Source organism: Talpa occidentalis, unplaced genomic scaffold (genome assembly GCF_014898055.3).
Source record: "Talpa occidentalis isolate TD23 unplaced genomic scaffold, MPIMG_talOcc4v2.1 talOcc4.5, whole genome shotgun sequence".
Taxonomy (NCBI): domain Eukaryota; kingdom Metazoa; phylum Chordata; class Mammalia; order Eulipotyphla; family Talpidae; genus Talpa; species Talpa occidentalis.
In genome coordinates this window covers 130425191-130451186 of record NW_023604861.1, presented here as the reverse complement: position 1 = coordinate 130451186, position 25996 = coordinate 130425191, and the positions used below count along the sequence as shown (strand labels likewise).

The 25996-nt window shown below is 42.1% G+C and overlaps 1 protein-coding gene, 1 long non-coding RNA gene and 1 pseudogene across 2 annotated transcripts; 2 read left to right on the top strand and 1 right to left on the bottom strand.

Moving 5' to 3' along the window:
• Window positions 1–1034: 1034 nt before the first annotated feature.
• LAPTM4A (lysosomal protein transmembrane 4 alpha) lies at window positions 1035–17141 on the bottom strand. The gene is made up of 7 exons (XM_037528467.2): window positions 16913–17141; window positions 7995–8115; window positions 4872–4948; window positions 4647–4769; window positions 3238–3333; window positions 2646–2744; window positions 1035–1638 (listed from the first exon to the last, which is right to left on the bottom strand). The coding sequence occupies exons 1-7, from the start codon at window positions 17021–17023 to the stop codon at window positions 1564–1566; spliced, it is 702 nt and encodes a 233-aa protein (XP_037384364.1). The 5' UTR covers window positions 17024–17141; the 3' UTR covers window positions 1035–1563.
• Window positions 17142–17192: 51 nt separating this feature from the next.
• LOC129146858 (uncharacterized) lies at window positions 17193–18840 on the top strand. Its single transcript, XR_008554144.1, has 3 exons — window positions 17193–17371; window positions 17544–17590; window positions 17756–18840. It is a non-coding gene; the product is annotated as an uncharacterized LOC129146858 (long non-coding RNA).
• Window positions 18841–24731: 5891 nt separating this feature from the next.
• Window positions 24732–25179, top strand: LOC119258730 (60S ribosomal protein L31-like; annotated as a pseudogene).
• The last annotated feature ends 817 nt before the right edge of the window (window positions 25180–25996 follow it).

Here is a 25996-nt window from a genome sequence, read left to right as displayed (position 1 = left end):
GATGGTTGTGAAGTTATCAAAGAATACTGAATAGATGAAAATGATGGGCAAACCTCAAAATGTTTTGAAGGTCAAGAGAAGAGACTTAAGATTGGGTCGTGAACAAGGTTGAATGATAAAACTCAAAACTGACGTTCAAAAGGCAGCAGGGCTGTGATTGAGGGCACAGGTACCTCACGAGACATTTCTGTGGGAAGAGTCACATTCAGCAGTCAGAATGGTGAAGTCTCTGAGCTACTCAAGGTAAACTAGTTCCTTATTTTATATTTAAAAAAGGAGCCAAATATTTAAACATTTATCTCCCAATGTTACCTGTCTGAATTTTGCAGTCAAATATACTGTTACTACAGTTTTTCTGTAGCACTCAGAGTGGGGAAATACTAACTACTTGAGATACGGTTGTAACATACTTACTAGGACATTGTACTGTCACATGAGATTAACTTGTACAGAAAAAATGACCCTTAATGAGTAATTGGGATTAACGCATCATGACTCTTCTCTGAAGTATAAGGTCTGCATCCTCTCCCATCATGCCCACCCCAGGGAAGGAACAACACGCAGGAGGGCCTGTGGGCTAGGCTGAGTCATAAGCAGAATCTCTTCAGGAGCGAATTCTAGCTGTGGGGTCTATAAACTGCAGTTGGCTTCTGCTTTCTCCTCACTTCCCCTTGGGAAAGCTAAATCGATGTATTTTAATCTCAATGTTCTTGATGAACTCACTACCTAACTAAATGATCTCAGCATACAAACATAGCTTGCTATACCAATTACGCAATTTTTCTATCTAACCGTCAATAGTAGAGCACTTTCTGACCTGTGATTTAAGTATTATCTTCATTGTAACTTTAAATAATATTTGAGTCACTGGATTAAAGAAATGTTTTCCAATTAAAAGTCTCATTGTGTTCTCAAAGTACAAAAAAAATAAAAAGACCCTGGCGGTCTGAGTTTATTGTAATGGAAAATGTTAGGTATTATCTTCCCAAAAAGGCTGACAGGTGCTTAAAAAAAAACGACAACAGTAAATACTTAAGAGATTTATTAAAGCATCTTATAACAAAGATGGAAACACATACAAATTAGAAACATGCAGTCATCATCTTCCACAGTCAGTTAAAACATTAGTGTCCCACTTTCACAGCTGAAAAGCTCAGATCTTATATCCAACTCACTCGCCCTGAATATTTAATCCATTCTTCCTGAAAGTATCCAGGGTAGCAAATAACCAAAATGCAAACTCTTATTTTGTAAAGAAAGTGCAAAGTTAAAAAAGAAATTGTGTGGCGAACATCCCCATCCCGCCCCCCCCCATTAAAGGCAAACAATGGCACTTTGCTCTTAACCTAGATTGTCTTCAAAAACTACTAAAATGTAATAGACTTAACAAAAACCCCTATTTATAGGTATCCAAAAAGCCTGTTAGTGTTTGAAAATAAATGCTTAAACAAAGTAAAATGTATTTTATATCAAACAAGTTTGAAGAGCCCTGTATTGCAGCATTCTGTAAAATAAACAAGACAAAAAGCTGGTATAGGGTTTATTGACGAAGGCAGACTCTCTTCAAGCAGGGATGTAGGGAGGCGGCGGTTCTTTCTCAGGCATCTTCACCGCCATTTCATAGGTTGGCAAGACATACTGCAGATAGAAAAAAATACATAGCAAACTTAATTCTCCTTTGAAAGCCTATCTGGAATGAGGCAGCTTTCAGAGCCGATGTACAAACCTACAGAGGAAAGCTGGAGAAACTGTGAGCTAAGTAGTTCCTGACAGTAGGGATGACCAGTAACTGAGACCGTCACGTGCAGGTGAGACTCTGCCCGACACTGCCAGAATGGACGAGTGGGTGGATGAAGAAGGGGCACGGGCAGAATTTTGCTTCCAGACTGTGTCTGAGATTACAAGGACGCCTTCATGGGCAGTAGATGCCACTACTCTCCTCTCATTCCAACTCACTGATAAAGTTCCAGGGCCGACTAATTACACCTGGGGTTAGGTTAAGGGCCGCCCTGAGCCACGCTAAAAGAAGTCTCCAATAAGATGCTGGGTTCTGAATTTCATCAGTCTGTAGCTAAAGATTCAGGTACTTCAAACATGTCCTCTAGGGTAAAGGGGCCTCTAAGGTGTGGAGTGGCATTCTAACCTAAGGGACTTCAAGTGCAAGAGGCTGGCCCTGTATGGGCCACACGCATACAACAGATTGCAAACCTAAGCAGACAATACAGCAGCGAGGGCCCTGACAGGCAAAGCTCCCCAGCAGACTCCCGGAGCCCACTTCATGCATTTCCCCACAGAAAGATCGGCTTTTCCTTTGGATCATGTTTTTTAAAAGCAACACAAGCTTCAACTGATGGCACCCCACCTCCTGCTCCCCATCCTAGAAGCTCCAGAAGCCATTAGCCCGGCATGGCTCACACTGCTATTCTGTCTGATCTCAGAAAATGCAATACTCTTGGAGACCCTTTGTTGAATCACACCTAACAGCAAGGCTGGACCGGATGAGTAGCCCACATAGCCAGCATTCTAATCTTGGGGATTTAAGCTCTTCATGCTCCCAAATCAGTAATGGCAATGAAGAAAGATCCAGGTTCTTCTTTTGGGAAAATAAAAGCTAGTGAAGTGTCACCATACTAAAGGTTGTTTACCTGTGGAGGTGCTTCAAAGGCAGGGTACACAGCAATCTCAGGCACATTTCTGTTGTTGATGTATTTATAGCAATTCCAAACGCAGTTGATTAGATAAGCCTGAAAGAATACAAACGAAACTCACAATGCAAGAAACTCAACAGACTGCCTGCCTGCTGGATAATCAGGGTGATTTATATCCTCCTCCCACATTTTCTCCATGGAGCAGGGAGTGCCATGCACTGAGAGTAGCACGGGGCAGGCTCTGGCCCTACTTGCTGTCCTTTTCATGCCACACGTTTTATTATCAGCATTTTACAGAAAACCACAGGTGGCTCTTCAATTCAGGCCTGTAGGCCATCATGCTGCAGAAGTTCTGTTTCTGAACTTTGAGACTTTGAACAGATTTTCAACCCAATCACTTCCCAAAAAATGTTTCTCACACTTAGGAAAGGTCCTAATATCCAACTATTCCCTGGCCACAAGAGGGAGGACTTTCGTGCTCTGTCAGAATAAACACTACTGTGAACTGAGGGAGATAATGCAAGAAAAAGGTATAGATGTACACGGTAATAGTCTGGCTCCCATGCAAATATTCAGTCAACAAACTCACCTTAAAGATGATGAATAAGGCAAAGAACACAAGGACGATGAAGAGGAGACAGCTGGAGTCCAATGACAGGAGGTCATCTTTGTAGGGAAAATCAGGCTATAAAGATAAAAAGGGGGGAGGATGAACAGGCAGAGTAGAGAGGGCTGGTAGTGCAATGAGACTATTCTGTGGGATACTACAGTGCCGGAGACACGGCTTCAGGCAGCTGTCCAAACACAGAGACTGTACAACACTGGACTATGGACTTTGGGTGATTGTGGCGTGTCAATGAAGGTTCGTCAACTGTAACAAATGTACCACAGTGGTGGGGGATGTGCACAGTGGGGGACAGTATGTGTCTATGTGTGTGTATGGGTGTATGTGCATGAACTCTAAATTCCCTGTTCAATTTTGCTGAGAACATAAAACTGCACTAAAAAATAAAGTTTATGAACTGAACAAACACGATTAAAATTCAGTCACGGAACTTGCACTTTGTGATAACCCAGAAACCATCTGAGTAACACAAAGATAAGAGAACTGATATTCAGTAAAACCCTTACAGAAAATTTAACTCAAAGTGCTTTTAAGCCTCATTATTAATGCACGCTACCAATCACTTAAAATATGTTTGAATACCTATAATACTCTTAAGAATCTAAATTGAGCTCATTTTTGTGTTACTTTCCACTATTTTCTAATACATCCAGTATCTGGAAAAACACTGTCTTTTGGGTACAAGACCCCAGACTTACACCTGCATCACTGAGTTTAAGTCCTGTGGCCCATTAGTTGTACATGAGGAATATAATTTTTTTCTGAAAATAAATTGGTCTCAGGCCTCCCCGTGGCGCAGATAAATAAATATATCTTAAAAAAAAAAAAAAAAAAAAGGAATGAACTCTGTTATCTGGACCCACCCCTCTTTCCAGACCTTATTTCAGCCCAGAGTGTTCTCTGCCTCTCCAGCATCAACCTAAGCTCCTCATTTACTGCCACCATGTGACAGCACTAGTTCATTGTCACAGTGACATCTTCCTGTCTTGACTCCCCAAACTAGGACACAGCGAAGGTTACAGTAACACGCACATATTTATTATGGATACCTGCAAAGACAAAGAGCTAATACTTTGACAAGTGCCAAACAGTCAAATTATTAAACCTTTAGCATACTCAAGTATAAAAATTCAAGTATTCCTTAAATTCTATGAGCTCCATCTTTGGGGACTTTTAAATATGGATAATCCAAATGGTATGGTTGGAGGACACTCTATTTTCATCTTACTGTTTTCTAGTATTGGTAATTAAGAGTATTATCACTTTAATAAATAGAACAGGTTAAAATAAAATAGTACCTAAAGCTGACTCATAATTTCCATTTAATAATTTTAGTTAAAGTGGAAAAAAGTTAAATTAGCATATATACTTACTAATTGATCCAGATATTCCTTGATTCTTGGCAAGTAAGTGAAAGAACTGATAGCAACCAGGCAACTAAGAACGAAGTCAAAAAGCCGGTAACAGAAGAATGGAATCAGCCAACCCACTTGATACTGAAGAAAAACAAGTAACAATCACATCACCACATGTGTGACATTACCAAATACACTCAGGAAAGATCAGAGTCTAAGCAAAAGCCAAGGGAGGATACTTACGGAAATTGCTCCATATACCATCATGGAACTGATTATAAACATAAGAACAGAGACGGCAAAAAGAACACAGGCATTATCTAAAAAAAAAAAAAAAAAAGAAAGAAACAAAAATCCAGTGAAGCTACTTATATTACAAAAAACAAAATATATCTTTACATGTCTGTGTATTTTTTCACATGTCTGTGTATTTTCAAGCAAGACTGACTACAAAAAGAAATCTAAAATTAAGAGGGTAAAAATATCTGTCTCATCATCAAGAATTCAGAGCTCCATTTTGTTTGTTCAAGTTCCACTCATTGATACTTCTTTGGGAACCAGGCACTCCACTGGGAGAGAGATCTCTGCTCAATCTGAGGGTCTTAAGATGTGCAAATAGATCACTCTAATCCAGTGTGGCAAGTACTACAATGGAAGAAGAAACAACTCACTTTGCCTTTACAATCAGGAAGACTAGCACATCACCTGGAGGGCAAGGCTGTGCACTCATGTCCTCTCCCCACCCAGCATCCAGCCAGCGGGAACAATCGCTCTTTGCTCCGCAGTCCTTCACGCTGGCTGCGCACAGGTCTGTGTTCTTCTGTCAGGTTGTTCCTTCTCTGCATTTGTCCATGGTCACTAATTTCCTAACAAAACACCTAAGTAATCTCACTAATATTAAACCACACTTGCTGGATTTCTAAGCACATAACCAAAATGTAATTACTACGAGGATGATGGGCACGACTACTGATGAATGGTTAGAATAGTTGCAGAACTGTTATTGTTGGATGTTGGTGAGGACATGAATGCACAACCTTGACCTCCAGGTGATGTGCTGGAGTCTTCCTGATTCTACAGGCAAAGTGAATTGCTGCTTCTTCCACTGCAGTACTTGCAACACTGGATAGAATTATTTATTTGCACATCATAACGACAAATGTCATGCGTCGCCTCGTCATCTGCCAGTACAAACACCAGCAGTATTTTCCCTGAAAAAAGAACACCCTTTTTTAAATTTGCCTAGAGGAGACAGGGCAGGTAAATGTTAAGGATTTAAAGGACTTGCCTACTGCTGCACATAAAATGGCCCTTACAGGGAAGAAGTCAGATATAAACAACACATGAAGTTTAACAGGTTAAGTACTATCAAACTTGAGAGCAAAATTCATAATTCAAAAAATTACCTTTCAAGGATCTGTTAAGCGAAATTTTAAAAAGTACTTTTTTTTGATTCTTAAGAAGTACTAAAATACTAACAAAAAGTTCAAGACTTTCCACTGCAACATATAGCAAAACAGTAAAGAAAAAGGGTGGTGGTGGGAAATACATGATGCCCGGGACAACAGATATCCCAGCAATTATGAATTAATAAAGCAAACAAAAAAAATACGAGTGCTAGATGCCCAGGTAGAACCTGAGGCTCACACCCACTACCATGCCAGGAACCTCCTCTAGGGGGCCCCAAGTGTTTACTCAATCCCAAGGTGACAAGAAGTAAGGTGAACTTCATATTTGATAAGCAGCTAATTATGTTGCAAAAGCTAGTTCATATGTACTGAGTACCATATCCTGTTTAGCGTATTAAATTAACTAAGCACCAACCTCATTATTTAAACGTGGTCATCTGGTCAGTGATCAGAAATTAATTTGTGACTATAACGCTGGGTCTGTGGCAAAATCAGTTTCAACTTCCAAAGAAACAAACTACCAGGTGACCAAGAACTATGCATTTTTACATTCCTTCAAGAACAAGGGCCTTGATAAAATTATAATCAAGAAAAACATAATCATGAATCCATGTGCTCCTAGGGAGAGCACCACCACACTCATGCAACTGGAAATGAACCCAAGGCTCCATCCCTGCAGCCCAGCCAAGAGCTGCCGTGTCCAGGACAGAAGAACCGAAATCACCATGCAGCTCGCGCTAAACCTCCATTTTAAGAGAAGTACACAACACAGGAAAATGCTGACACTAGCTGCGTACAATACAATTCTACAGCCTGAAATTTTGTAAATATCAAAAATGGCCATTAGAAGTTAATGCTGTATTTACTTTTCTATTTTGGTTTTTTAATAAAAAGACTACTTAGAAAAAAACAAAGGTCATAAGAGATGTTTCTACTATGCTCTTGGTATTTCTTTAGTTGACAGCAAAATTAAAGGATTATACTATATCTGAAAAGATAATCAGGAAACTCATTTTTGAAAGTACTCATTTGAAAAACACTGTGTGAATAACACAATTTTCACACTACATTGCATAGCACAAGGTTATAAATCTTTGATCCTAGAAACAGAAGCCAGTCCCATGGAAAATGACACCGAAAAATATATATATAAACCTACATACACACACACACGCATAAATGGATCAGAGAAAGTCATACATGTAATGAAGTTCAAAACTTGGTAATAAAGCTAATAAAAATACAATAATTAAGGTTTTATAATATTAATATATACATGTGAACTGGAATCATTTCTCTGAAGTAAAATTAAAAAAAATCAACATGTAGAGGTTTGCACTGAAAAGTCTCAAGTATAACTTTCTGTTCAAAGATTAGATTTCTAACATAAAATCTTGACTAGAATTTTTTTGCAGCTGTATTTTAGAGAAAGGTATATAATAAAATATTATCTGGGAATAAATAGGTTTAAAAAGGTAAAGCCCATGAATTAATGTCCTACTCTGGTTTTTAACTCCAACGGCAGGTCTTTCCTCACCTAAACATCAGAAATACACTTAGAGTTGTGAACCTGAACAAAAGATATCACCAAATACTCAAATAATTCATGTTTTATATTTTACTGTAAGTACCTGTTCCATGAGCAAATCTCCCACCCTCTCCTACACTTGTGAGCTACCCCCTCAAAGGCTTACAGTCTTTATAGAATTTCTTCTTTCTAAGAGCCTGGATACATAAGACATATTTCTCAAATAGTTTCTAATAGTTCATTACACTTTCTGGCTGTAAATTGTGATTAATACTCAGTGATTATCGCTGAAAAACCCACAAAAACACTTTTCTGCCTCAGTCAAATAGAACGAGTTATCCGTAACTTAACCAAGCCTCCTCTAAACAGCAAGTATGTGTATGTGCTGTGTGTATAATTAGCAGGAGATATTTTAAACTGAAAACATACCAGCCATTCTCTCGGATGAATAGTAATTACCAATAACTTCATACTGAATGTTGACAGCTGGCATTGAGTTTGGATGAGTTACCTCCACAGTCAGCAAAATTGCCATCAATAGGTTTACCACCTGTGAAAGATAACAGTTTATCAATTATATTAATCATTAATCAGGAAACAGTCACCCGCAAAATCTTTAGATGCCCTCCCATATTTGAAAGTTTTACTTGAAATAACGAAGACAAAAAATAGGAGATGACACGAGACAGAACAATGCAACATTCCTCCATGTAAGAGTCGCTGAAAAATAAGTATTTTATTAATTACAAACTAAAAGTAACTGTTCCAAAGGTATGTGACTGATCCTGTCTTAATATCAACAGAATCAAACAGCACATTTAAAAATCATTATAAACTGCTCATGTTCAGAGTTACATTCATCCCTATACCAACAATGGCTAGGTGTGAAGAAGCTACAGTTCACCCTATACGTTAATTCATCAAGTAAATCTATAATGACTCATCAGCAAAGCCTGAAACCCCCTCGGGGCATCTCATGGCCAATGACAGAGAACTATTTTCTCTTGAGATAGACTCAATGGCTTATAAGACTCTCCAAGATACCTGTTAGTCACTTAACTTTCGCCCACTGGTCCTTAATTCTACCTGTGAGATAATCTGCTCCCCTTTCTGAAGAAGTGCTCCTTTTATCCCCTACGGACAGCTCACTCGTGTGTCTCCAAATACTCTTTTCTAAAATAAACATTCATATACTTGTCATTTCTCCAACTAGCATATTTTTCAGTTATCTTACCATTTCTTCTTTGCTTTCCTTTATACAAACGCTCCCGTTTGTATAATGTAATTTAAAAATGAGGTAAGATCAGCCAGGTTAAAAAAAAAACACAACAGGATTTCAGTTCTCATATCCTAGCTAACAATTTCAATTAATACCGCCTGAAACTGCATTGGCTTCAGGACAGTTTCCAATGTAACATGAGAGTAACTCCCTAAAGCCCTAATTTGCTTTTACACTGAATCCTGCTAACTACCACCTGTACTGTACAGTTGGCTTCCGAGGCCTAAGCACAAACCCGTACATATCTGCAATCTACTCTCCCCTTATTACCCGCCTGCCTGCGTCAAGACTGTCTTGATCTAGAGTCAGACACCGCCCCCTCTCTCAGCTTCCGGCGCTTGAAAATAAGGCCAGTGTTGTATGAGCATCTCCACCCCAGTCACTGGAGCAAAGGGGAACTGGACTGAAAATCCAGCGGGTCAGAGGAAGTGCTCTCATCAGCAACCTTTAAGTCTTTATTTGGTTAGTTGGGGAGGAGGAGGTTGGGGGAAGGGCACAGCTTGAGACTGTCACACACCTTGCTGAAATCTCATTCAAACAACACCTGGTGATTTTTCTAGTTCACTAGGGTTGGAATTCCATTCGAAAAGGAAATGGCTTATGCTGACTCCCTCTAGTATCTCAGGAGTCACGCCTTCCTGGAAGTGTCCCCAAACAAACCTGCTAATGTTGGACGATGTGCAGAGTATCCCCTAGGATTGATGTCAGACTTCTTTTTTTCTGAAGTTCTCCTCCCCTTTGTGAAAATCTGAATATTGATATTTTTAGGGGCTATTACAGCCTCACCAATAGTATTTAAATAAATCTAGTTCTCCTATCCACCCTGAACGATAAATAAGTTTACTTATTTTCAGCCAGCTTACTGGCTGAAAGCATTTCCTCTCTAAGATTAACAGAATCTTATTAGATAATTAGATTAGATAAAATGTCAAAGGATCAAATTCAGAATCAAAGCACACATTAAGAATATACCAAGAAAATAGGCGTGCACAGCGTGCATGCGTGTGTCTTCACTTCTTTCTCACACCAACCTTGTATTACTAAAGCCCATTCACAGATGGGGAAACTAAGGTTCAACAAACGAAATAACTTTATTGATACAAATCTAATTCTAAGGTATCTTGCATTTTAGCACTACATTACTAGTGACCATTCCTAAGTAACTCCTGTTTTGAAACCGTTCCAAAAGAAACCCTGTCTAAGGCTATAGAAATGTTTATACTTTACTCTCCAAACATACACAATCGGTAACACGCCTTGTCTTTGTATTGCTCAAAAGGCAGGATACTTATCCTTCATTTTTTGAGAGATCTTACATACAAGAGACATCATACTTGGAAGGTGATTCCCTAGCTGCAGGGCTGAGGTTTGGTTTTGGTTTTTGGGGGGTCTATTTTTACTGCACTGGGGTTTGGCCAGTGTATGTAGTATATGAACATGAACTAATACAACTAGGTGAACTGTTGAACAACTGAACATGTTCACGGAAACATGATACATTCTTTGTGTGGAAATCAGTCTGAGCTCAATCTAGCAAACTGCTCTTCACAATGGTCACAGTTAAGAGCTCCGCAAGGCAAGAAAGGCAGTGATGTGTCCAGGGACACACGCAGCTCACCTGCTGCTGCATGAAGGAACTGACACACCAGAATCTCTCGGAGGCTGAATTTCCCTTATGTTTTTTATGACATGTAGGATTAAAAAAATCTCTTTTCTTTCATGAATGAGTCACAGACTCATCCACTATTGTCTTCTAGATTAGTGATAGTTAAATTTCATTTCACTCTGAGTTACAGCCCTGAATACTGAACAAAATCAATCACAGGTCAAAAGAATCAAGAAACAGTAAAACAAATTTTAGTGCCACTTCATTAAAAGTTCAAACAAGTTTTCAAATTTTCAATGAGTTTTTTGTTAGAGAACAATCCACACTTTGACGTTTTTATAGATTCTACCCCCATCTCCACACTGAAGAGACCTCAAGGGCCAAGAATTACAGCTCCCAGCATGCCCTGAGCTTGACTTCCGGAATGGGGAGCTGGGAACTAGGGTGGGGGTCAGCGGCCGTGCTTGGCTTATAACCTGAACACAGGTGTGTTCTCTCTTGCTTTCCTAGCTCCAGCCTGCACTCTGGTACTGCTGGGAGGAGATGCGGAGAGACTTGCAGAGACACTTGGAAGCGCTATCTGGAAGAGACACACGGGTGAGAGGCGTGTGGGAGGCTGCCCCCGGTCTGTGGCAGAGACCACGGCAGTCACCATCTTGATGTGGTCTATTTTGAATTCTGGGTCTCTCCTGTCCCAGCTCTCTCAGACGTGTCTAACCCCTTTCTTGGGGTTCTTTGCCAGAGGTACCTTAGATGAGCAAGTTTTGGGTTCTTAGCAGCCCCACTTCAGGCCACCCCTCTGTGGCTTAGCATTTGCCCATAAGGGATGGGTAATTTTGAGAGTTTTACTGGGAAATCCTTTCTTGTCTCCTTATGCACACTAATTTTACTAAAATTTTACCACAGAGGGCAGTTGAGCGCCTTGCTGTGAAGCTGCCCGGCAGCCTCTGCAGCGCCGCTTCGATCCGGCCCACCCAGCGAGGGTCCCACATGGCGTGACAGACCTCTCCTGTCGTGCCTGCTGCTCCCCTCAGCAGTGTATTTCGTCAGTCTGCCTGTTCTGTTCCCCACTCTGTCTCTGGTGAATCCTCTCACCCTCCTGTGCATCTGGCCTGTACCCCGGTTCTTGTATAAAAATAAATAAATGTTAAAAACAAAAAAACTTCACCACAGAGTTGGCTTCCTTTGCATTTGTGCTTGCCGAAGGCCGAATCTCTTTTAGAGCATGCACCCCTTAAAAGGCTGGGGCACCTGGGTACCTGTTGGTCACTTGGTAACACATTTTATTCTACTAGGTCACCATTTTTTCATTCTAAAGCAAACTTACATTCTAAAGTATTAATCTGAGATAGCCATCCCCGTGACCCTAAAGGATACATCACTGAGCACCTCTCCTACACTCATTAAAAGCCTTGTGCTATTTTTGATTATACTTATTATTCTTAAGTTCCATGTAACAATTTGCAAAAAACACAGAAAATTAACTTTATAATTTTGCAATATAAAATTTCTCTGAAAATAACAACTACACGCAAGCAATGACAGAGCATTTATTCCTGATTCATAGTTGTTTTTTTCCTTTTACTGTGTTCGGGAAAGAAAATTACCAAAAATGTTAATAAAATGATTAACTTCTACCCCTACTAACATGGAGAGGTATAAAATGCAGCAAAGACGGTAATAACAGTATGGGCAATGAACACACCACTCTCGGGCAGTTGTACTGTAAGTTTAGACAGTTAAACAATATGCATCTTTGCCCTGCTTTTGTCTTTCACAAAAAGATATGCCAGATTTTACTATCAGATCCATTAAAGCAAACACTCAGCCCTCGGAGAGCAATTTTTAAGTGCTTTCTTATTTCATGGCCACACCCATCTCTTAAGATTCTTTGGGGGCTGGTTTTTTTCTGGTTTTGTTTTTAAATCATCATCATTCTTTCATTTTCCCACAACTTTTTTTTTTACCAACCAGTATCTACTGGACTATAATTAAAACAATGTGTTTGCTTCAAGGCATCCAGATAAGGGTCTCCAGAGAAAGGGAGGGGAGAGGGAGGGAGAAGGGAGGGAAAGACCCAACAGACAGCACGGAAGTCAGGAAAGAAAGTCATGAGATAAAGATCAAATGGACAATCTTTAACATTTCTGTTAAATTGTGTGTTTCTTGTTGTTGTTGTTGACCACTATGTTATTCCAACTATTTTTTTCTGGAGACACTTTATGCACACTGCAAATATTCCCATCAATAAGCAACACTGGATTAAATACTTCTTTTCTCCTCCCCTTCTTCCCTCAAGAACATCCTGTTGCAGGGAGGAAAGATAACAGCTTATCAGCTGACAGTGAGCAGAGCGCAGTAGGACACACAAGAGGTACATAGAGAGGATTCCAGGTACACAGAGGAAAAACCAGATCCCTCAAGCTGGGTGTTACAGAAAACTATTTTGCCAGACTAGAAAGGACCAAACGGCACTGCAAGGTCAAGTGGCACAGGTTTTATTATCACACTAGTGGGCACCAGACAGGAGAGAGCTCTCCCTTGAAAGACCTGGGCCCTGAACGTGCACAAAAGTTTCCTTTTATATTCAGTAGGTCGAACATGGGTCACATGGGCAGGCTATAATCTGAAGGTCAGATGGAAGATGAGCAAGAGGGGCCTGGCACTAAAGAGAGGGGAAGGGCCAGCAGAAGTCAGAGTCCTGCTCTGCCCTCCTTCTCCGCCTGCCACGCAGACGTAGTAGACATGGGGGAACTTGCAAATGATAAGAAGGAAACAAGGCAAGTTTCACCAAACATTTGCGCAAATAATTAAAAAGTTAACTGGAACTGGCAAAAAAAGTTGTTCATGGTGATAGTAAACGGGAGATCTTTATCCTCCTGCACTACTTTTGTATATTTGATGTTTTTCTTAATAAAAAAAATTCTAAAACATGACATGGGTGAGAAAATTTCAGGGAAGAAGGACTAGCAAATGCAAAGGTACAAAACAATATATCTGAAGAGAGACACTAACTGCGAAATAAAAACAACCTATATTTATTTAAAGGACTCAGGAGTGAGGACAGGCAGGAATCAAGACAGCAGGAGGAAACCTGCTTGCGCTCTTCTTCCAGCCACCTAGCTTCACACTGTTGAGGGATGAGACACTGGTAAAAAGAATAAAGCCATATACTAAATCTTTCCAAGATGAGAGATACTCATCATTTATTCTTAACCATGAAGTAGTTTAGAAAACTTGAGAGACCAGGAAAAAGACTAATCAATACAAAGTAAAAATCAAAAACAACAAGCAACTATAAACCAGAGACACACTGGGGGGGAGGGGAAGGGAGAGGAATGACTAGAGTCAAAATGGGGGGGGGGGTTTGCAATTGTGTGGGGAATATAACCATAATGAAAATGCATACATTGTGCAAAGATGAAAAATGATGTAAGAATTATATAAAATATTAAAAAAAATGGAGCACACCTCTTGCAAAAGACTTTTAAGCCCATTTTCAATCACTCAATAAACATCTGAATTTACACCATGAAAGAAACCGTTGTTTAGAATCATGTCTTTAAATTCTTTAAGATAAAGAAAACAATTTTAAGAATGCTCGAGTTTAAAGTGAAGTTCATTCTGATATTTCATATTGTTTCACCAGGTATTGAAGCTGGCATGCTACTCACAAATCTAAAATGGCAAATGCCAACACTCTTCAGGGCTGGTGCTTATACCTTGCTCTGGTTTCTTTGCCTTCCAGCTGCATTATTTAATACCAGGCAACAAAACTGGCAGGCAGTTAATACACAATCATCGAAACACTAGCCCAGCAGAAAGAGTTGCTAGAAAACGACACTGCATCAGTTACAAAGTCACCGCAGAGTGCAGCTCCTGCAGGAGGAAGGGCTGCGCCACCAGCAGGTGCCTCAGAGGCAAATTAAAGAGAATCATAAATATTCCCCTGCTTGGGTCAGAGGAGATGATCTTGACAAGGTAGTTGGAGGGGAGGGGGAACAGTGACATTTTACTTCACTCCCATATTGCTTCACTCCCATATTTTTCCACTCTTAGTAAAGAAACTTCTGGAAACAAAATGCAGTCTAAGCAAGAACTTTTTGTTTAGAAGCGTCCTGTGACACTTCTGTCTAGGTGGTCTTGGCTTCTCAACGGGCCAGGTCTTTCTGGCTGTGCCTTTACATTTCTATGGTGCAGCTACTTCTGACAGTCTCACCAGGGACACTGAATCAATGAAAGTCTTTTCCACTCCTAAATCTGATTAGAATCTGTTACCACTGATATGATCTGTTATTACCGATCACCCTCTGCCCCTTTCATTTCTTTACTTGTGCTCCAAGGTTCTTTGGAAGATGATAATTATCTTAAGGGCAGGTGCCATATTCACAGGAAACTTCGAAGAGCCTCTATGTGACAGGTAACAGGAATAGAGAGAGCAAATGACATCATCCCTGTGATTTATTCTTTTTGTATATCCACCAAAGCCTTTTACATTGTGTGAGCAATAATCTCTTTATGTAAGACAGATTAAATGACTCATGCAACTTAAAATGTTCTACTAACCAGAAAAGTTCATGTACAGTAAGAACAGCGATGGCATCTTTTAAAAATTGTGAAACTAAAGCATGAAAGAAGCGGGATCTGAGAAATGTTTCCACATCAAGTGCTTCCATTCCAGAGGGAAGCAGATTTAAACTCATCTCTATTTTGGAAGAATAAACACCCTTATTAAAGTTTTTCTTTCTGCAGTTTGAGTTTCATTGTTTCTAACTCCCACTCTTCCCTGCTATTCCTTTCATGTTTATGAGCTAAACCAATGCTGCAGCAAAGACTGGAAAGAAATACAGCCAATTACATTCAGATGGTTGGAACGGGGATGGTGGTTATTTTCTTTTAAGGAGGAGTTAGAAATCCTTTGTTCTGTGCATGGAAAGGAAGGCCCTGAGAAGAAACAGGAAGATTAAATTTGTAGGCAAAGTCCCAGACTGTTGGACTCATTCAGTTAAGCAGGAGGAAAATCACCTAGAAATAAGGGAGACAGGGTTGAGTAAGAGGCTTGGGAGCCCTAAAATTCTGAATTACTCATTTAAGAAGGAAATAAAAGGCAGCACACTAAGGACAAACAAAAGAAATTAAAGACCCAGACCCTCGCAAAATGGAGAATAAAAGCAAGTTCAAGATACAATGCTGCTATTAACTCATGTCCAGTATTACAAGTCAGTTGAACTACAAAGGAGAGGCGACTTTTGAGGGGAAAAGGCTATCACTGAACCAGAACACGCTCATATTTGTTGCTGAATATAAAAGTAAAGAAAATATTAAAATATATGTAGAAACAAGCAAATAAACGCGTGCATTCTTTTTTTTTTTCTTTCGCCTGCCTAACCGGGAGGCCTCTCATCTGGTGCGAGTCCAAGTGGCGATGGCTTCAAGACACCGGGCGGGGAAGCAGCGACAACCACAGGCAAAAAGAACGTGATAAAGCCTTTCCTGTTTTGCTTTTTTTGGCAGCTCACTTAAGTTCGAGAAGCTGCAGGGTTATCACCCTCGCCACAACCCCCACCCGGCCACCACAAAAACTAAAAGCGCCCAGTGCGAACGGCCGGGTCCAGGCGGGCGGTCCCTGCAGCTCCAGATTCGCGTGCGAGTCCCGGTCGGCGTCGCGGCGCACGGACGCGGGGGGCGGCGGCCGCCAGTCGAGAGATTAACTCGGGGCGCGCCCGTCAGCAACAAGTCAGGCTGGCGGGGGGCGCCGGACACGCGGGACCGCGGGCAGGACCGGACCGGGCCGGACCGGACCGGCCTCTCCACGGCGGGCTCCCAAGGACCGGCGGCCCGACACGCGGTGTCAGCGGGGCCGGCCCAGCCCGGCTCCCGGGCGCCTCCGACGAGCGCAGGCCCCGCCACCACCGCTCCCCGCGCGCCGCGGGCACATTGTGACGGGGGGACTCGGGGCCCGGAGACTCGGGGGCCCGGACAGGCACGTTCCAGGCGGAGCTTTCGCTTCCCCCCGGCAGGACCCGACGCCAGCCGGGCGGCGCTCGCCCGGCCCGAGGTCTCGTGGGGAGAGATTCCCGGGCGCGCTGGGGCGGGGGGGCGGGGCGGGGGGCAGGGACATCCGACACCCCACAATTTCCAGAGGTCCCCGGGCGAGCCCGGAAGCCTCCTCACCCCCAGCTCGCCCAACACCCCGCCCCCCCAGTCTGCGGCTCCCCAGCAGTTCTCGCCAAGGGACACCCCCTCCCCCCTCCCCTCCCCTCCCCTCCCCTCCCCCCTCCCCTCCCCACCCCCCACGGGGCAGCCGCCCCCCGCAAAGTCCCGGCGCCCTAAAAAGAGGCTCCCTGCTCCTCCCACCCCACCCCACCCCACCCCCGTTCGCAGCCCCACCCCCTCCCCGCGAACACTCCCCGCCCGAGGCCCCGCCGCCCGCCCCCGCGCGGCCGCCCGCCGCCGCCTCACCATGTACCAGGTCCCCAGGATGATCGTCCCGGTGCGGACATGGCAGCAGCCGCAGCACCGGGTGCTGTAGAACCGGTCGCTGCGGCTCCGCTTGAAAGTCATGGACACCATCGGGGATCTCGAGGGCCTCGTCTCCGGCCCGCGCCCTGACAAAGGCTCTCACGCAGCGCCCGCGCCGGCAGCTCTGCCCCCGTCGCCGAGCCCGAACGACGCGTCTTCAGCCCGCCCTCGGCCCGGGCCCAGCCCGCTGCTCCGCGCCTGCGCACTGCGGGCCCCGCGCTCTCGCGTGACCTCCGCCCCTTCCTCCTCCCTCCCGCGCACAGGCCAATGGAGAGCGGGAAGTTGTCCGGGCTCGGGCCCTGATTGGGAAAACCGGAAGATTGACAAGGCCTCACGCCCAATCAGATACAAATCGTCTCGGCGCTCATGGATCCCCGCCTCTGGCGCGAGGGCTGGCTGGTAGGCCTGGGACGGCCGCGCTAGGGGGTAGCCAGGTAGTTCGCCATCCCCGAGAAGACAGCGGCGAGGGAGGAGGAATTTAACGGGCAAGGGGGAGACGAGCGGGGACGGCTGGTAGACAGCGGGCGCCGAGGGCCTTTGTGAGTGACGTCGTTGCCACGTTCCGCTTCAGAGGCGTCACGGGACCGCGGCCGCCCACGTGACCTCTGCTGCTGCTCGGTGATTGGGCAGGCTGGGGGCGGCGCCTGCGCAGGGGCGGGGCGACCCGGCCGCGGCCCCTTCCCGGCTGGGGTGGCGGAAGTAGGGGTCGTCCTCCGAGGGGGAACCCCTGGGGGGCCCGGGGGGCCCTGCTCGCTCGCTCAGGCCTCGTTGGTGCGAGCGCAGGTTCTCCGCCAACCCTGACTAAGGCAACTAAGAGGCGTGAGGATTGCGGGACGTGAAAGCCGGCTAAGGAGGAAGAGCTCCTCGGCTGCTCACAGACACGAGGGGCTTCAAGGGGAGAGACTGTGCCCCTGTTGAAATGGACCGAAAGAATTCTGGGGGCCCGCGGCTGAAAGCCGGCCGTCGTCTGGCACACCCTCTCAGGCCTTCTGATGTTGTAGGGACTTTGCAGCGTCCTTGTGGCGTTCTGTACAACTGAATTGTTCGTAAGCGATAACAAGACGAATTACTGTCGTCCATCGAATTTCCCATCGAATCTTCCCACTCTGGAAAAAGCTATTTTGCATCTATTTGTAGATTCATTTCCATTTTCCATTCAGTAACACAAGTGGGTACTTTAAATTCCCTGTTAAGCCAGTTATAACATCTTAATTATTCCCCTCATTAAAAAGGAGCAAATAAAATATTTAACAGGTGTCGTTTGGGATTGGTATGACTGAGACTTAGGCCTTGAACCTCATAAAAAATATATGGCTTAACGCTTTGGGATTAGGGAGGCTTAGCCCCATGCCAAGTGTATTCTCAGCTGGAGACCACAGTCAATTTTGAGTCAAGAGGATCGTATTGGGATGACTTCATTGAGCACTGGCTGAAAGTAAATACTGTAGGTGCTCTAATAAAATAATCCAGCTGACTTTATATTTTTTAAGATTATTTATGCGTACAGGAACTGGGGTACAGGCCAGAGGTGTGGAGGTTGAGTCAGGAGCAGCGGGAGAGTCAGGAGAGGTCTGCTGCGCCATGTGGGTCACCTCTCTGGCTGGGGGTCGAACTCGTGTTGCAGTGGCTGTGGATAGCTTCATAAGTTGTGTCTTAATCCCTTGCACGTCAGGGAGGCCCAATCCTGCTGACTTTAAACAAAATGATCCTATTGTAGAACTACGTTGCTTAAAGTCATTGCTTCCAAGGACCAATTGACAACATTGAGGCTCACTGTGTTGATTTGTTATTTATCTCCATCATTAAAATACAGTTAGCACTCAATCTGTATTAGGTATAATTAATTTGAAGTTACTGTGTTTGAAGAAGAGCTCTAATGATATTTTTAATATAGATTTTAAATTATATTTATGGCCTGAAAAAGATTTTTTTGCATCTGCTCTAAGCTACCTTGCAGATATTTACAAGTCTCTTTCTACCTCATCACTATTCCCACCCAGCTGATATTATTTCATTACAAGTTATTTGAGTTTGGCCTTTCACACCATAATTTATGGTTAAAATGTGCTCTTCCATCTTAACTCTATCAGCTTTAAACATGGCACTCTTGGAAAAGATAATTTTTAAAAGCTCTTCCAAGGAATATCTGACTGCCAAGAGATGGGTCTTTAGCAGATGAATGAGTCACACGGTGCATTCCTTCTGTTCAAGAAATGAAAGGTTTAGTGAAAAATCAATTCAAATCTCTATTAGACTCCTCATTACTGTCTTCTCAACTGTGAAACACCTGGAAAATATATCAATAGATGGAATATTCAAGTTACTCTGCTCCTCTCCCCTGCTTCCCGATCCCTTCATGAGGCAAACATTGTTTGGGCTGAAAAATACTCTTTTAATAAATAGGACCCAGCTACTTTCTTTCACGTTATATTGAAATATTTCAGAACTTAATTTTCTTTGTTCAAGAGATACCCATAACCATCCCTCAAATGGTTATTTCCTATAAATTCTCCACTCATGTAGATTTTTTATTTTATGACTACTTTTTTTCCCCACACCACCATGCCTTCTATCTCCTTTGATTTTTTTAAAGTTCCTTTCACACAATTCAGGGGGTTGTTGAAATGTTTGCCTTTCAATCACACAGGCTTCAAAACAACCTAAGGACCTTCATAGAAATAATTTAGTGGCCTGCTAAAAGTCCATGGGTCAATAGAATTATTAATTTTTGTCAGTTAATATGGATAGAACTTAATGAATTTTTTATATAGCTAAAGGAAAATTAATAGAGACAAAGGAATCCTAATCTTAGAAATTCTGCTTTATGAGTACAAGCCAGTAGACCATTTAAGCCACACTCTAAGTCAGTTTCCCCACCCCAAAACATGAGCTTTAGCCTAAGGAACAGTGCAAAGAAAATGAATAAATAAAGGGCAAGCAACAGGGAGAAATAAATGATAGCACTGTGTCTAAACAATCAGAGACATTCATAAGTAAAACATCAAAGCAGAAGTTGAGAAATACGAAAAGGATATGAACTGACAATCACAGACAATAACAAAACTTCCTAAGACAGAGGAAAATGATAAATCAAAGAAATGAAAAATATAAACAAAAGATTCTTTCCTTCCCTGTATTAAATGACTATAACTTAAAAAGGAAAGGTAATAACCTGAACTGGTAAGGAGATTGATGAAACGAACACCTTGATACGTAGTTGGTGGGATTGTAAATTATCATGACCACTTTGGGAAAGCTCTTTGGTAATATGCACTAAGATCCATGATAAATTGAGGCTCTAACCTAGTAATGCTATTTCTAAAAAGGTGTTCTTAGAGGAAAGTTTAAAAAAATGAGAAAATAAGTTGCACAAAGAGATTCTTTATCTCAGCATTATATATAATATAATAACATGAAAACCAGCAACAGGAGAATAGTTTTATAAATTATGGTACACTTACAGGATGAGATGCTATAATGTTATTTTCAAAATTGGGGAAAGATCTTTCCTTTTCCGGACTTTGACCTCTGTGGTCTTGGATCATCTACTAAGAAATTTCCTCAATTGCTTAAATTTTCTTAGGATTACGTCTGAGGTTTTTACATGGTTACAGTTTCCTGGGCAGATTATTCAATCGTTTAATTGGATTTATTTTCTTTATGTGCAAGAGTCATGGGTTAGGAGCCTCCCTGGTGGCTCAAGGGGTTAAGACACAACCCATGAAGCTATCCGCAGCCACTGCAGCACAAGTTCAATCCCTGGCTGGCCAGGGGGCAACCCACATGGCGCAGCAGACCTCTCCTGACTCGCCCAATGCTCCCCTCAGCAGTGTATTTCGTCACTCTGCCTGTTCTGCTCCCCATTCTGGTGAATCCTCTCACCCCCTACACCTCTGGCCTGTAGCCCAGTTCCTGTATGCATAAATAAATAAATCTTTAAAAACAAAAATTCATGGGTTAACCCAAATGAGGTCTAATTTCAGATCTATAATCCTAATTCTAAATCAAGTCTTTCAGAGTGCTTTAAGCTCACCAACTCTCAAATCCCTCAAGACTTTGTCTAACAAGTTTTAGTTTCAAGACCCCTCTCTTGTTTGTTCCTAGAAGATTGACTTGCTCTGTTTAAAATGATCCTGTTGTTGTTTAATTTGCAAAAAGCAAGAGACCTTGACCTCTACTGGGTGAGATCATTGGCTCTTTCCACTTCTGCTTCTCCTTTGTGACAGTTCCTCTTGCATCAGGTGATGTCCTAGTGGCCATGGGGACTTTGGCATTCAAGGAAGAAGATCTTGAATTGTGATTTTCTAATTTGGGGTGCAGTGGATATACATGTGCTTGAGTTGCATTTCCCTGTTGTGGGAATGGCTCACCTACCTGGTGCGGTCAGATAGGGCCAGAAAGGCAGTTCTAGAGCTGCCATTACCTGAGAAGTGTGTCCTTCAGCCACTGGCCTTGGAAATACCTGGGCCATGAAAACAAGCAAGGCTTGAAATAGTCAGATGCAGAAATCACTCTGTGCAGAATACATCCAAATATCCCAGCTTTAGAAGAAACACACTGATTTTTTTTACTTGAGCTTACATAGAGATAATTCACCTACCACACCATTCATCCATTTCAAGTGTACAAATCAGTGGTTTCTTCGTATGTGCACAAAGTTGTGTAACCATTACCACAGTCCATTTCAAAACATTTTTATTACTCTCCCCAGGAAAAGCCCCGTTGCCTTTCAGCCACCACTCTCTCCCTCACCCCCATCCCTCCTAGGCCTAGGCAATCACTAATCTATTTTCTTAATGTTTCCCCCAACTTGACAATAGTCCTAAAAACTTACATGATATTACCTATAATGAGCTGTGAAGTTGATTAAAAAAAAAAACTTTTCTCGGGCCTCCCCTGGTGGCGCAGTGGTTGAGCGCTGGGCTGTGAGGCTGCCCGCAGCCTCTGCAGCACTGGTTTGTTCCGTGTCCGCCGGCAAGGGTCCCACAAAAAAAAAAAAAAAAAAAAAAAAAAACCTTAAACTGTAAATAACAACAAATATGGTCAATCTAATTTGACTATAGGACCAACAGCTTTCTCCCTTTTCTGTGGATATTTTACAATTACTGACAAATGAAGAGGTTATTATAAGAGTTTATAGCCTGAAAATGTAGGGAAAGAAAGTATTGTAACTATGAGTCAAGCATTAATTCGCCTAAACAGTGTGGACTTCTTTGTGTTTTGTGATGTGGTGGTGACAAGTTTGTAAAATTTGTAAGCCGTTGTGTAAGTCATTTATCCAATTCTAAATAAATATTTCTTTCATACTTAATTCTGAAATTATGATTTTGAATTCTTTCTCTTGAAAATTTCACCCACTTGTCTAAGTTTCTAACCCCACAAAACCCAAATCCACTCCGTGACTAGCCCAAGAGGAAAACCTAAAGATAATGGCATTTTGTTTCCCCAAAAATGGCCTATCCAGATCAAGAACCATGTATCAACATTTGAAAGCTGCCAACCCCCAAAAGTACCCTCCAAAAGTGCAATCAGCCTTCTAATCCCCTAGCACTGAGAAACAAAGCACACAAGTCAGAAAAGCAATTATTGTGCGTCCAAGAGAAATGAAAAATTGGGAAATAAATTTAACCAGAGTATACAGTGTTCAGATGTGAATAAAAGTTATATGGCATAATCAAGTAAACACTGAATATTGATTTCCTAAAACACTGAAATATGTGTATTTGGGGAGTGTAGAGGAGAACCAAAGTAATGACAATACAAGAGTAATAAATCTTCACCCATCATCATAGAAGCCATAAGACAACATCAAAAGTTGATTAGTGAAAATAGAGGCTATTATAAAGCCTCTATTTTAAAGCCTATTATAAAGCCTATACCTATTATATGTGGAGGTGAAGTGGGAACTGAAAACATGAATAAGGGAGGTTTTTGGTGTCCGACAAACCACAAAGAAATGTAGTGGTTTCAAACTTTTTTAAACTTCTCAAAACTGTGATAAGCTAGACATTTCTTTTGGTTTGAGTCAGCTCAACAAAGCTCTGTGATTGGCTGAACTTAGCTGAGGCTTAGCTGGTCTAAAATGTTCTCACATGTCTCGTGCTGGTTCCATGTCAGCTAGGGTGACATGGCTTGGCCATGTCAAGTGATGGCTTGGCCACATGGGTCTCATCATGTGATGGTGATGGCTCGGCCGTCATTATCAGCACAGTGGCCCAAGTTCTTTCCTGTAATTCTTGCTGTGTTTGTAAGAGCACCATAGAAGGGCAAACTCAACACACAAGCTCTTGCAGGGCTTACATTTGCTCACGCTGCCCTGGTTAAGACAAATCACATAGCTAAGCCCAAATCCAGGGGTGGCAGTGTAGACTCTACCTCTCGATGGCAGTAGCTTGCAGAGCCCATTGCAAAAGGATGCCACTAGAGCATTAAAAGTGGTGCTTCTTGCAGAGGGCACCTGAAGGAGCAGGGAAGGGAATTGAGGGAAACTGGGAGAACCAAAAAAACAAAAAACAAAACACACATCGCCATCCATTAGACCCCCCACCACCCTTACTCCCGCTGTCTTACCTTTAGGTAACCTCAGTTCTGTTGTCGATGTCCACTGGTTTAATTTTATTTTGTTTATTAATTCATTCATCTGCTTTGTTTCCTTATGCTGCACATATAGGTGAAATACAATCATCTTCTCTATCCAGTCATCTATCAATGGGCACTTAGGTTATTTCCATGTCCTTACCTGTTGTGAATAACACTGCAATAAACATCGTGGTACATATAGCTCTTCAAGTTAATGATTTCATATTCATTGGATAGATACCCAGAAGTGGGACTGCTGGATCAAATGGTAGTTCTATTTTTAGTTTTTAGAAGAAGCTCTGTTTTCAAAATGGTTGCACCGCTTAACAGTCACACCTACTGTGTATAAAGGGTTCCTTTTATTCCACACACTGGCCAATACGTGTTAAAGTCTTTTTCGTCTATGCCATTCTTACAGATGTGAAATGACAGCTCATTATGGTTTGGATTTGCATTTCCCTAATAATAAATTATAATTAGCCTTTTTTTTTTTTCATATACCTATTGGCCATCTGTGTGTCCTCTTTGGATGTATCTATTAAGATCTTCTACCCAATTTTTAACTGTTTTAGGTTTTTTGTTGTTGAATTGCATAAGTTCTTTATATACCTTAGATAATAACCCCTGGAAGGGCAAATATCTTCTCTCATTCCACAGATCTTTTCACTCTGCTGATACTTTCTTTTCATTTCACTTTCATTTCCCTGGCCATTGGAGTCATGTCCCCAAAGCCATCTCTAATGCTGATACCATTGAACATATCACCTAGGTTTTCTTCTGTGGTTTCAGGTATCAAATTCACATTTTAATTCATTTCTAATTTATTTTGTTTTGTATGGAGTTAAAGAGTGATCCAGTTTCGTTCTTTTGCTGGCCGTCCAGTTTTCCCAGCACCACTTATTGAAGACATTTCCTTTCTCCATTGTGTGGTCACGTGTCTTTTGTCATAGATTAAGTGTCAGTGTATGTATGGGTTTATTTCTGGGTTCACAATTCTATTCTGTTTTATACTGTACTTTTAAAATTAGCATCACTTTTATTCTTTTTTCTCAAGACTGTGTTAGCTATTTTTCTTTATTCTCAAGATTGTGTTATCTATTTGGGGTCTTCGGTGGCTTCACACAGATTTTAGTATTTTTTTCCTGTTCTACTCCCTTTAAAAACATCACTGTTGGCACTTCCTTTCAACGTTCTGGCCCGGCAGGATGGCTCCCGCAAAGAAGGGTGGCGAGAAGAAGAAGGGCCGTTCTGCCATCCACGAGGTAGTTACCAGAGAATACACGATCAACATTCATAAGCGCGTCCATGGAATTGGCTTCAAGAAGCGTGTCCCTAGAGCACTCAAAAGAGATCCGGAAATTTGCAATGAAGGAAATGAGCACTCCAGATGTACGCATCGACACCGGGCTCAACAAAGCTGTCTGGGCCAAGGGAATAAGGAATGTCCCCTATCGTATCCGTGTACGGTTGTCCAGGAAACGTAATGAGGATGAAGATTCGCCAAACAAGCTGTATACATTGGTTACCTATGTGCCTGTCACAACTTTCAAAAATCTACAGACAGTCAATGTGGATGAAAACTAATCACTGATTAGCAAATAAAGTTACAGGGCCTCACTGGTGGCACAGAGGGTTGAGCACGATACTCCCCACAGCTGTGTATTTCTGCCTGTTCTGTTTCCCACTCTGTCTCTGGTAAATCCTCTTGCCCCATACGCCTCTGGCCTATACCCCAATTATATAAAGAATTTATTCATGAAAAAAAAAAGCATCGTTATTTTGATAGGGTTATATTGAATCTATATATTCCTCTTGACTACATTAATTCTTACTATCCCTAATCATGGATTATCTTTCCATCTCTTTTGTCTTATTCTATATTTTTTAACAGTGTCTTACAGTTTTCATTGTTTGGGTCTTTTAACTCCCTTATTAAATTTATTCCTGGGTATTTAATTCTTTTTGATATGATTATAAATGGGATTGTTTTCTTAATTTCTTTTTCTTCTAGTTCATTACTTGTATATAAGATTGCAACGGGTATTTTACATATTAATTTTGTAGCCTGATCACTTTACTGTAATCACTTATTGTTTCTAATTTTTTGAAAGGAGTCAGTCTTTAGGGTTTTCTAATATGTTGTCACGTCATCTGCAAATAATGATGGTCTCACTTCGTTTTCAATCTGGATTCCTTTTATTTCTTGTTTTCTAATTGCCCTGGTTAAGACCTCTAGTACTAAATTAAATAGAAGTGGTAAGAGTGGACAATCTTATCTTGTGCCTGATCTTAAAGGAAAGCTTTCAGTTTTCCTTTGAGCCACTGAAACCACTAAGTAGGATTTTGACTGAGTTGCTGCTAGTGACTACTGAGAGTTCAAGCCTCCCTGGGGACTCTGGGTGCTCAAACTGGGTGGGGGGGTTTGGGGGGGTCATTTGTTAGTCC